General features: G+C 41.2%; 1 protein-coding gene across 1 annotated transcript in view; it reads left to right on the top strand.

Annotated features, from left to right (window-relative positions):
• The window catches only part of LOC105436526 (neurogenic locus notch homolog protein 1-like), a 45222-nt gene that overhangs the window by 12445 nt on the left and 19928 nt on the right, over positions 1 to 12849 (top strand). The window contains exons 15-30 of the mRNA XM_030999194.1: positions 206 to 307; positions 599 to 700; positions 1792 to 1893; positions 2185 to 2286; positions 3387 to 3488; positions 3780 to 3881; positions 4973 to 5074; positions 5366 to 5467; positions 6567 to 6668; positions 6960 to 7061; positions 8161 to 8262; positions 8554 to 8655; positions 9756 to 9857; positions 10149 to 10250; positions 11342 to 11443; positions 11735 to 11836. Of these exons, the coding sequence (XP_030855054.1) occupies positions 206 to 307; positions 599 to 700; positions 1792 to 1893; positions 2185 to 2286; positions 3387 to 3488; positions 3780 to 3881; positions 4973 to 5074; positions 5366 to 5467; positions 6567 to 6668; positions 6960 to 7061; positions 8161 to 8262; positions 8554 to 8655; positions 9756 to 9857; positions 10149 to 10250; positions 11342 to 11443; positions 11735 to 11836 (1632 nt within the window). The remainder of the gene's footprint in view (positions 1 to 205; positions 308 to 598; positions 701 to 1791; positions 1894 to 2184; positions 2287 to 3386; positions 3489 to 3779; positions 3882 to 4972; positions 5075 to 5365; positions 5468 to 6566; positions 6669 to 6959; positions 7062 to 8160; positions 8263 to 8553; positions 8656 to 9755; positions 9858 to 10148; positions 10251 to 11341; positions 11444 to 11734; positions 11837 to 12849) is intronic.

Here is a 12849-nt window from a genome sequence, read left to right as displayed (position 1 = left end):
TGCACGCAGGTAAGATTGAGCGGACGATACAACATTTCCATATGAACAAAATTTGCTCTAACATCTATCTTCACAAATGACAAAAGTGGGAATCAAGCTAAAGTGTGTCTAAAAGATTTGTCGTCGTTATCAATACGGTTATCTATATAATTACCATCATCATCGTGTTCAGGTGCTTTATCGTCGTTCTTATTGTCATTTAAAGATTCTATCTGTGCCACGGACCCGGAGTGCCAGAACGGAGGAACTTGTGATTCGAATACGTGCAACTGTGCACCTGGGTACACTGGTTCAAACTGTGAACAAGGTAAGATTTGTTCATACCTTCTATCTTTCAACTCAGGCATCGCGTCTCCATTCGATCCCCAATGAGCAGTCATAATGTTTGTTTAGTTCAATGGCCTTTATTAGTTGATTCCCAGCGACAAACTGACGAAAAAAGTTTGCTCTAATAATCATCCTACCTTCCAAAATGACAAATGTGTAAATCAAGCTACAGTATCGGAAAATTCGTCGTCGTTATCAATACAGTTATCTATATAATTACCATCATCATCGTGTTCAGGTTCTTTATCGTCGTTCTTATTGTCATTTAAAGGTCCTATCTGTGCTACGGACCCGGAGTGCCAGAACGGAGGAACTTGTTTTTCGAATACGTGCAACTGTGCACCTGGGTACACTGGTTTAAACTGTGAACAAGGTAAGATAACTTCACACCTCCTATCTTTCAACTCAGGCCTCGCGTCTCAGTTCGATTACCAATGAACAGTCACAACGTTAGTTGATTCTCAGCGACCAACTGACGCATATTGGATTTGTCTCATCAAAGAAGTTGAACGCAATAAACAGCGTTGAGTGTAGGGGTCATGGGCACAGAACTGTAAAATATGTAGAACGCTCGTCCCAATTTACAATGCACAGATCGACGTGTGGCCGTTGAACGTGCCGGCCGGGAGATACGCCGGAGTGCACTCCCCGTCATTTTGCATACCCCTCGATCTTTTCAGCTCACAAATTTCAAGAATTCCAGCCTGGCTTGTCGTTGAGAATAAAGCGACGAACGCTACAGAGGACTGACGTTAGGTGGCGGATATCATGTTATCACGTACGAGCGCTGGCCACATTTTTCGAACCACTATGAGCCTTCTACGTATATTGACAGTTCTGTGGTCACGGCTACTGGCTTTATCGGCCAGGTAGTTCCATTATGTGAATGAGTTAATTCCGACAATAATATACAATCAATCAAAGCAAGCTTAATACCAGAAGAAAGCTAACGATTAGATTATTCATTAGCCGCTCACCCTAAAGCCGTCTGACCACAATGGCATTAGAGGTTTCGAGAACGGCCGTAGTGTGATTTAAACTCGCTATTGTGTTCTTCTCCAATGCAAAAAGAGACGACATCTAGCTCGATTTGTATGTTTTATCAGACAAAAGTACAGAGAAATTGCATATTATTTGATTATTTTATGCTTTTTGAAAAAACCCAAGTGCCTCCCGCTCATCCAAATGCTGAAAAGAAATGTACTTTTTTTTTTTTTAGAAAACTTCACTTTTTCAAGCAAAATTGCTTATTTGTTATATGCACGCAGGTAAGATTGAGCGGACGATACAACATTTCCATATGAACAAAATTTGCTCTAACATCTATCTTCACAAATGACAAAAGTGGGAATCAAGCTAAAGTGTGTCTAAAAGATTTGTCGTCGTTATCAATACGGTTATCTATATAATTACCATCATCATCGTGTTCAGGTGCTTTATCGTCGTTCTTATTGTCATTTAAAGATTCTATCTGTGCCACGGACCCGGAGTGCCAGAACGGAGGAACTTGTGATTCGAATACGTGCAACTGTGCACCTGGGTACACTGGTTCAAACTGTGAACAAGGTAAGATTTGTTCATACCTTCTATCTTTCAACTCAGGCCTCGCGTCTCCATTCGATCCCCAATGAGCAGTCATAATGTTTGTTTAGTTCAATGGCCTTTATTAGTTGATTCCCAGCGACAAACTGACGAAAAAAGTTTGCTCTAATAATCATCCTACCTTCCAAAATGACAAATGTGTAAATCAAGCTACAGTATCGGAAAATTCGTCGTCGTTATCAATACAGTTATCTATATAATTACCATCATCATCGTGTTCAGGTTCTTTATCGTCGTTCTTATTGTCATTTAAAGGTCCTATCTGTGCTACGGACCCGGAGTGCCAGAACGGAGGAACTTGTTTTTCGAATACGTGCAACTGTGCACCTGGGTACACTGGTTTAAACTGTGAACAAGGTAAGATAACTTCACACCTCCTATCTTTCAACTCAGGCCTCGCGTCTCAGTTCGATTACCAATGAACAGTCACAACGTTAGTTGATTCTCAGCGACCAACTGACGCATATTGTAAATTTTGCTTGGATTTGTCTCATAAAAGAAGTTGAACGCAATAAACAGCGTTGAGTGTAGGGGTCATGGGCACAGAACTGTAAAATATGTAGAACGCTCGTCCCAATTTACAATGCACAGATCGACGTGTGGCCGTTGAACGTGCCGGCCGGGAGATACGCCGGAGTGCACTCCCCGTCATTTTGCATACCCCTCGATCTTTTCAGCTCACAAATTTCAAGAATTCCAGCCTGGCTTGTCGTTGAGAATAAAGCGACGAACGCTACAGAGGACTGACGTTAGGTGGCGGATATCATGTTATCACGTACGAGCGCTGGCCACATTTTTCGAACCACTATGAGCCTTCTACGTATATTGACAGTTCTGTGGTCACGGCTACTGGCTTTATCGGCCAGGTAGTTCCATTATGTGAATGAGTTAATTCCGACAATAATATACAATCAATCAAAGCAAGCTTAATACCAGAAGAAAGCTAACGATTAGATTATTCATTAGCCGCTCACCCTAAAGCCGTCTGACCACAATGGCATTAGAGGTTTCGAGAACGGCCGTAGTGTGATTTAAACCCGCTATTGTGTTCTTCTCCAATGCAAAAAGAGACGACATCTAGCTCGATTTGTATGTTTTATCAGACAAAAGTACAGAGAAATTGCATATTATTTGATTATTTTATGCTTTTTGAAAAAACCCAAGTGCCTCCCGCTCATCCCAATGCTGAAAAGAAACGCACTTTTTTTTTAGAAAACTTCACTTTTTCAAGCACAATTGCTTATTTGTTATTTGCACGCAGGTAAGATTGAGCGGATGATACAACATTTCCATATGAACAAACTTTGCTCTAACATCTATCTTCACAAATGACAAAAGTGGGAATCAAGCTAAAGTGTGTCTAAAAGATTTGTCGTCGTTATCAATACGGTTATCTATATAATTACCATCATCATCGTGTTCAGGTGCTTTATCGTCGTTCTTATTGTCATTTAAAGATTCTATCTGTGCCACGGACCCGGAGTGCCAGAACGGAGGAACTTGTGATTCGAATACGTGCAACTGTGCACCTGGGTACACTGGTTCAAACTGTGAACAAGGTAAGATTTGTTCATACCTTCTATCTTTCAACTCAGGCCTCGCGTCTCCATTCGATCCCCAATGAGCAGTCATAATGTTTGTTTAGTTCAATGGCCTTTATTAGTTGATTCCCAGCGACAAACTGACGAAAAAAGTTTGCTCTAATAATCATCCTACCTTCCAAAATGACAAATGTGTAAATCAAGCTACAGTATCGGAAAATTCGTCGTCGTTATCAATACAGTTATCTATATAATTACCATCATCATCGTGTTCAGGTTCTTTATCGTCGTTCTTATTGTCATTTAAAGGTCCTATCTGTGCTACGGACCCGGAGTGCCAGAACGGAGGAACTTGTTTTTCGAATACGTGCAACTGTGCACCTGGGTACACTGGTTTAAACTGTGAACAAGGTAAGATAACTTCACACCTCCTATCTTTCAACTCAGGCCTCGCGTCTCAGTTCGATTACCAATGAACAGTCACAACGTTAGTTGATTCTCAGCGACCAACTGACGCATATTGGATTTGTCTCATAAAAGAAGTTGAACGCAATAAACAGCGTTGAGTGTAGGGGTCATGGGCACAGAACTGTAAAATATGTAGAACGCTCGTCCCAATTTACAATGCACAGATCGACGTGTGGCCGTTGAACGTGCCGGCCGGGAGATACGCCGGAGTGCACTCCCCGTCATTTTGCATACCCCTCGATCTTTTCAGCTCACAAATTTCAAGAATTCCAGCCTGGCTTGTCGTTGAGAATAAAGCGACGAACGCTACAGAGGACTGACGTTAGGTGGCGGATATCATGTTATCACGTACGAGCGCTGGCCACATTTTTCGAACCACTATGAGCCTTCTACGTATATTGACAGTTCTGTGGTCACGGCTACTGGCTTTATCGGCCAGGTAGTTCCATTATGTGAATGAGTTAATTCCGACAATAATATACAATCAATCAAAGCAAGCTTAATACCAGAAGAAAGCTAACGATTAGATTATTCATTAGCCGCTCACCCTAAAGCCGTCTGACCACAATGGCATTAGAGGTTTCGAGAACGGCCGTAGTGTGATTTAAACTCGCTATTGTGTTCTTCTCCAATGCAAAAAGAGACGACATCTAGCTCGATTTGTATGTTTTATCAGACAAAAGTACAGAGAAATTGCATATTATTTGATTATTTTATGCTTTTTGAAAAAACCCAAGTGCCTCCCGCTCATCCAAATGCTGAAAAGAAATGTACTTTTTTTTTTTTTAGAAAACTTCACTTTTTCAAGCAAAATTGCTTATTTGTTATATGCACGCAGGTAAGATTGAGCGGACGATACAACATTTCCATATGAACAAAATTTGCTCTAACATCTATCTTCACAAATGACAAAAGTGGGAATCAAGCTAAAGTGTGTCTAAAAGATTTGTCGTCGTTATCAATACGGTTATCTATATAATTACCATCATCATCGTGTTCAGGTGCTTTATCGTCGTTCTTATTGTCATTTAAAGATTCTATCTGTGCCACGGACCCGGAGTGCCAGAACGGAGGAACTTGTGATTCGAATACGTGCAACTGTGCACCTGGGTACACTGGTTCAAACTGTGAACAAGGTAAGATTTGTTCATACCTTCTATCTTTCAACTCAGGCCTCGCGTCTCCATTCGATCCCCAATGAGCAGTCATAATGTTTGTTTAGTTCAATGGCCTTTATTAGTTGATTCCCAGCGACAAACTGACGAAAAAAGTTTGCTCTAATAATCATCCTACCTTCCAAAATGACAAATGTGTAAATCAAGCTACAGTATCGGAAAATTCGTCGTCGTTATCAATACAGTTATCTATATAATTACCATCATCATCGTGTTCAGGTTCTTTATCGTCGTTCTTATTGTCATTTAAAGGTCCTATCTGTGCTACGGACCCGGAGTGCCAGAACGGAGGAACTTGTTTTTCGAATACGTGCAACTGTGCACCTGGGTACACTGGTTTAAACTGTGAACAAGGTAAGATAACTTCACACCTCCTATCTTTCAACTCAGGCCTCGCGTCTCAGTTCGATTACCAATGAACAGTCACAACGTTAGTTGATTCTCAGCGACCAACTGACGCATATTGTAAATTTTGCTTGGATTTGTCTCATAAAAGAAGTTGAACGCAATAAACAGCGTTGAGTGTAGGGGTCATGGGCACAGAACTGTAAAATATGTAGAACGCTCGTCCCAATTTACAATGCACAGATCGACGTGTGGCCGTTGAACGTGCCGGCCGGGAGATACGCCGGAGTGCACTCCCCGTCATTTTGCATACCCCTCGATCTTTTCAGCTCACAAATTTCAAGAATTCCAGCCTGGCTTGTCGTTGAGAATAAAGCGACGAACGCTACAGAGGACTGACGTTAGGTGGCGGATATCATGTTATCACGTACGAGCGCTGGCCACATTTTTCGAACCACTATGAGCCTTCTACGTATATTGACAGTTCCGTGGTCACGGCTACTGGCTTTATCGGCCAGGTAGTTCCATTATGTGAATGAGTCAATTCCGACAATAATATACAATCAATCAAAGCAAGCTTAATACCAGAAGAAAGCTAACGATTAGATTATTCATTAGCCGCTCACCCTAAAGCCGTCTGACCACAATGGCATTAGAGGTTTCGAGAACGGCCGTAGTGTGATTTAAACTCGCTATTGTGTTCTTCTCCAATGCAAAAAGAGACGACATCTAGCTCGATTTGTATGTTTTATCAGACAAAAGTACAGAGAAATTGCATATTATTTGTTTATTTTATACTTTTTGAAAAAACCCAAGTGCCTCCCGCTCATCCCAATGCTGAAAAGAAACGCACTTTTTTTTAGAAAACTTCACTTTTTCAAGCAAAATTGCTTATTTGTTATATGCACGCAGGTAAGATTGAGCGGACGATACAACATTTCCATATGAACAAAATTTGCTCTAACATCTATCTTCACAAATGACAAAAGTGGGAATCAAGCTAAAGTGTGTCTAAAAGATTCGTCGTCGTTATCAATACGGTTATCTATATAATTACCATCATCATCGTGTTCAGGTGCTTTATCGTCGTTCTTATTGTCATTTAAAGATCCTATCTGTGCCACGGACCCGGAGTGCCAGAACGGAGGAACTTGTGATTCGAATACGTGCAACTGTGAACCTGGGTACACTGGTTCAAACTGTGAACAAGGTAAGATTTGTTCATACCTTCTATCTTTCAACTCAGGCCTCGCGTCTCCATTCGATCCCCAATGAGCAGTCATAATGTTTGTTTAGTTCAATGGCCTTTATTAGTTGATTCCCAGCGACAAACTGACGAAAAAAGTTTGCTCTAATAATCATCCTACCTTCCAAAATGACAAATGTGTAAATCAAGCTACAGTATCGGAAAATTCGTCGTCATTATCAATACAGTTATCTATATAATTACCATCATCATCGTGTTCAGGTTCTTTATCGTCGTTCTTATTGTCATTTAAAGGTCCTATCTGTGCTACGGACCCGGAGTGCCAGAACGGAGGAACTTGTGATTCGAATACGTGCAACTGTGCACCTGGGTACACTGGTTTAAACTGTGAACAAGGTAAGATAACTTCACACCTCCTATCTTTTAACTCAGGGCTCGCGTCTCCATTCGATTACCAATGAACAGTCACAACGTTAGTTAATTCCCAGCGACCAACTGACGCATATTGTAAATTTTGCTTGGATTTGTCTCATAAAAGAAGTTGAACACAACACACAGCGTTGAGTGTAGGGGTCACGGGCACAGAACTGTAAAATATGTAGAACGCTCATTCCAATTTACAATGCACAGATCGACGTGTGGCCGTTGAACGTGCCGGCCGGGAGATACGCCCGAGTGCACTCCCCGTCATTTTGCTTACCCCTCGATCTTTTCAGCTCACAAATTTCAAGAATTCCAGCCTGGCTTGTCGTTGAGAATAAAGTGACGAACGCTACAGAGGACTGACGTTATGTGGCGGATATCATGTTATCACGTACGAGCGCTGGCCACATTTTTCGAACCACTATGAGCCTTCTACGTATATTTACAGTTCTGTGGTCACGGCCACTGGTTTTATCGGCCAGGTAGTTCCATTATGTGAATGAGTTAATTCCGACAATAATATACAATCAATCAAAGAAAGCTTAATACCAGGAGAAAGCTAACGATTAGATTATTCATTAGCTGCTCACCCTAAAGCCGTCTGACCACAATGGCATTAGAGGTTGCGAGAACGGCCGTAGTGTGATTTAAACTCGCTATTGTGTTCTTCTCCAATGCAAAAAGAGACGACATCTAGCTGGATTTGTATGTTTTATCAGACAAAAGTACAGAGAAATTGCATATTATTTGTTTATTTTATACTTTTTGAAAAAACCCAAGTGCCTCCCGCTCATCCCAATGCTGAAAAGAAACGCACTTTTTTTTAGAAAACTTCACTTTTTCAAGCAAAATTGCTTATTTGTTATATGCACGCAGGTAAGATTGAGCGGATGATACAACATTTCCATATGAACAAACTTTGCTCTAACATCTATCTTCACAAATGACAAAAGTCGGAATCAAGCTAAAGTGTGTCTAAAAGATTCGTCGTCGTTATCAATACGGTTATCTATATAATTACCATCATCATCGTGTTCAGGTGCTTTATCGTCGTTCTTATTGTCATTTAAAGATTCTATCTGTGCCACGGACCCGGAGTGCCAGAACGGAGGAACTTGTGATTCGAATACGTGCAACTGTGCACCTGGGTACACTGGTTCAAACTGTGAACAAGGTAAGATTTGTTCATACCTTCTATCTTTCAACTCAGGCCTCGCGTCTCCATTCGATCCCCAATGAGCAGTCATAATGTTTGTTTAGTTCAATGGCCTTTATTAGTTGATTCCCAGCGACAAACTGACGAAAAAAGTTTGCTCTAATAATCATCCTACCTTCCAAAATGACAAATGTGTAAATCAAGCTACAGTATCGGAAAATTCGTCGTCGTTATCAATACAGTTATCTATATAATTACCATCATCATCGTGTTCAGGTTCTTTATCGTCGTTCTTATTGTCATTTAAAGGTCCTATCTGTGCTACGGACCCGGAGTGCCAGAACGGAGGAACTTGTTTTTCGAATACGTGCAACTGTGCACCTGGGTACACTGGTTTAAACTGTGAACAAGGTAAGATAACTTCACACCTCCTATCTTTCAACTCAGGCCTCGCGTCTCAGTTCGATTACCAATGAACAGTCACAACGTTAGTTGATTCTCAGCGACCAACTGACGCATATTGTAAATTTTGCTTGGATTTGTCTCATAAAAGAAGTTGAACGCAATAAACAGCGTTGAGTGTAGGGGTCATGGGCACAGAACTGTAAAATATGTAGAACGCTCGTCCCAATTTACAATGCACAGATCGACGTGTGGCCGTTGAACGTGCCGGCCGGGAGATACGCCGGAGTGCACTCCCCGTCATTTTGCATACCCCTCGATCTTTTCAGCTCACAAATTTCAAGAATTCCAGCCTGGCTTGTCGTTGAGAATAAAGCGACGAACGCTACAGAGGACTGACGTTAGGTGGCGGATATCATGTTATCACGTACGAGCGCTGGCCACATTTTTCGAACCACTATGAGCCTTCTACGTATATTGACAGTTCTGTGGTCACGGCTACTGGCTTTATCGGCCAGGTAGTTCCATTATGTGAATGAGTTAATTCCGACAATAATATACAATCAATCAAAGCAAGCTTAATACCAGAAGAAAGCTAACGATTAGATTATTCATTAGCCGCTCACCCTAAAGCCGTCTGACCACAATGGCATTAGAGGTTTCGAGAACGGCCGTAGTGTGATTTAAACCCGCTATTGTGTTCTTCTCCAATGCAAAAAGAGACGACATCTAGCTCGATTTGTATGTTTTATCAGACAAAAGTACAGAGAAATTGCATATTATTTGATTATTTTATGCTTTTTGAAAAAACCCAAGTGCCTCCCGCTCATCCCAATGCTGAAAAGAAACGCACTTTTTTTTTAGAAAACTTCACTTTTTCAAGCACAATTGCTTATTTGTTATTTGCACGCAGGTAAGATTGAGCGGATGATACAACATTTCCATATGAACAAACTTTGCTCTAACATCTATCTTCACAAATGACAAAAGTGGGAATCAAGCTAAAGTGTGTCTAAAAGATTTGTCGTCGTTATCAATACGGTTATCTATATAATTACCATCATCATCGTGTTCAGGTGCTTTATCGTCGTTCTTATTGTCATTTAAAGATTCTATCTGTGCCACGGACCCGGAGTGCCAGAACGGAGGAACTTGTGATTCGAATACGTGCAACTGTGCACCTGGGTACACTGGTTCAAACTGTGAACAAGGTAAGATTTGTTCATACCTTCTATCTTTCAACTCAGGCCTCGCGTCTCCATTCGATCCCCAATGAGCAGTCATAATGTTTGTTTAGTTCAATGGCCTTTATTAGTTGATTCCCAGCGACAAACTGACGAAAAAAGTTTGCTCTAATAATCATCCTACCTTCCAAAATGACAAATGTGTAAATCAAGCTACAGTATCGGAAAATTCGTCGTCGTTATCAATACAGTTATCTATATAATTACCATCATCATCGTGTTCAGGTTCTTTATCGTCGTTCTTATTGTCATTTAAAGGTCCTATCTGTGCTACGGACCCGGAGTGCCAGAACGGAGGAACTTGTTTTTCGAATACGTGCAACTGTGCACCTGGGTACACTGGTTTAAACTGTGAACAAGGTAAGATAACTTCACACCTCCTATCTTTCAACTCAGGCCTCGCGTCTCAGTTCGATTACCAATGAACAGTCACAACGTTAGTTGATTCTCAGCGACCAACTGACGCATATTGGATTTGTCTCATAAAAGAAGTTGAACGCAATAAACAGCGTTGAGTGTAGGGGTCATGGGCACAGAACTGTAAAATATGTAGAACGCTCGTCCCAATTTACAATGCACAGATCGACGTGTGGCCGTTGAACGTGCCGGCCGGGAGATACGCCGGAGTGCACTCCCCGTCATTTTGCATACCCCTCGATCTTTTCAGCTCACAAATTTCAAGAATTCCAGCCTGGCTTGTCGTTGAGAATAAAGCGACGAACGCTACAGAGGACTGACGTTAGGTGGCGGATATCATGTTATCACGTACGAGCGCTGGCCACATTTTTCGAACCACTATGAGCCTTCTACGTATATTGACAGTTCTGTGGTCACGGCTACTGGCTTTATCGGCCAGGTAGTTCCATTATGTGAATGAGTTAATTCCGACAATAATATACAATCAATCAAAGCAAGCTTAATACCAGAAGAAAGCTAACGATTAGATTATTCATTAGCCGCTCACCCTAAAGCCGTCTGACCACAATGGCATTAGAGGTTTCGAGAACGGCCGTAGTGTGATTTAAACTCGCTATTGTGTTCTTCTCCAATGCAAAAAGAGACGACATCTAGCTCGATTTGTATGTTTTATCAGACAAAAGTACAGAGAAATTGCATATTATTTGATTATTTTATGCTTTTTGAAAAAACCCAAGTGCCTCCCGCTCATCCAAATGCTGAAAAGAAATGTACTTTTTTTTTTTTTAGAAAACTTCACTTTTTCAAGCAAAATTGCTTATTTGTTATATGCACGCAGGTAAGATTGAGCGGACGATACAACATTTCCATATGAACAAAATTTGCTCTAACATCTATCTTCACAAATGACAAAAGTGGGAATCAAGCTAAAGTGTGTCTAAAAGATTTGTCGTCGTTATCAATACGGTTATCTATATAATTACCATCATCATCGTGTTCAGGTGCTTTATCGTCGTTCTTATTGTCATTTAAAGATTCTATCTGTGCCACGGACCCGGAGTGCCAGAACGGAGGAACTTGTGATTCGAATACGTGCAACTGTGCACCTGGGTACACTGGTTCAAACTGTGAACAAGGTAAGATTTGTTCATACCTTCTATCTTTCAACTCAGGCCTCGCGTCTCCATTCGATCCCCAATGAGCAGTCATAATGTTTGTTTAGTTCAATGGCCTTTATTAGTTGATTCCCAGCGACAAACTGACGAAAAAAGTTTGCTCTAATAATCATCCTACCTTCCAAAATGACAAATGTGTAAATCAAGCTACAGTATCGGAAAATTCGTCGTCGTTATCAATACAGTTATCTATATAATTACCATCATCATCGTGTTCAGGTTCTTTATCGTCGTTCTTATTGTCATTTAAAGGTCCTATCTGTGCTACGGACCCGGAGTGCCAGAACGGAGGAACTTGTTTTTCGAATACGTGCAACTGTGCACCTGGGTACACTGGTTTAAACTGTGAACAAGGTAAGATAACTTCACACCTCCTATCTTTCAACTCAGGCCTCGCGTCTCAGTTCGATTACCAATGAACAGTCACAACGTTAGTTGATTCTCAGCGACCAACTGACGCATATTGTAAATTTTGCTTGGATTTGTCTCATAAAAGAAGTTGAACGCAATAAACAGCGTTGAGTGTAGGGGTCATGGGCACAGAACTGTAAAATATGTAGAACGCTCGTCCCAATTTACAATGCACAGATCGACGTGTGGCCGTTGAACGTGCCGGCCGGGAGATACGCCGGAGTGCACTCCCCGTCATTTTGCATACCCCTCGATCTTTTCAGCTCACAAATTTCAAGAATTCCAGCCTGGCTTGTCGTTGAGAATAAAGCGACGAACGCTACAGAGGACTGACGTTAGGTGGCGGATATCATGTTATCACGTACGAGCGCTGGCCACATTTTTCGAACCACTATGAGCCTTCTACGTATATTGACAGTTCCGTGGTCACGGCTACTGGCTTTATCGGCCAGGTAGTTCCATTATGTGAATGAGTCAATTCCGACAATAATATACAATCAATCAAAGCAAGCTTAATACCAGAAGAAAGCTAACGATTAGATTATTCATTAGCCGCTCACCCTAAAGCCGTCTGACCACAATGGCATTAGAGGTTTCGAGAACGGCCGTAGTGTGATTTAAACTCGCTATTGTGTTCTTCTCCAATGCAAAAAGAGACGACATCTAGCTCGATTTGTATGTTTTATCAGACAAAAGTACAGAGAAATTGCATATTATTTGTTTATTTTATACTTTTTGAAAAAACCCAAGTGCCTCCCGCTCATCCCAATGCTGAAAAGAAACGCACTTTTTTTTAGAAAACTTCACTTTTTCAAGCAAAATTGCTTATTTGTTATATGCACGCAGGTAAGATTGAGCGGACGATACAACATTTCCATATGAACAAAATTTGCTCTAACATCTATCTTCACAAATGACAAAAGTGGGAATCAAGCTAAAGTGTGTCTAAAAGATTC

Source organism: Strongylocentrotus purpuratus, unplaced genomic scaffold (assembly GCF_000002235.5).
Source record: "Strongylocentrotus purpuratus isolate Spur 01 unplaced genomic scaffold, Spur_5.0 spur5_scaffold_5, whole genome shotgun sequence".
Classification (NCBI taxonomy): domain Eukaryota; kingdom Metazoa; phylum Echinodermata; class Echinoidea; order Camarodonta; family Strongylocentrotidae; genus Strongylocentrotus; species Strongylocentrotus purpuratus.
The sequence above is the reverse complement of the archived record's forward strand: the minus strand, read 5'-3'. Positions and strand labels throughout refer to the sequence as shown.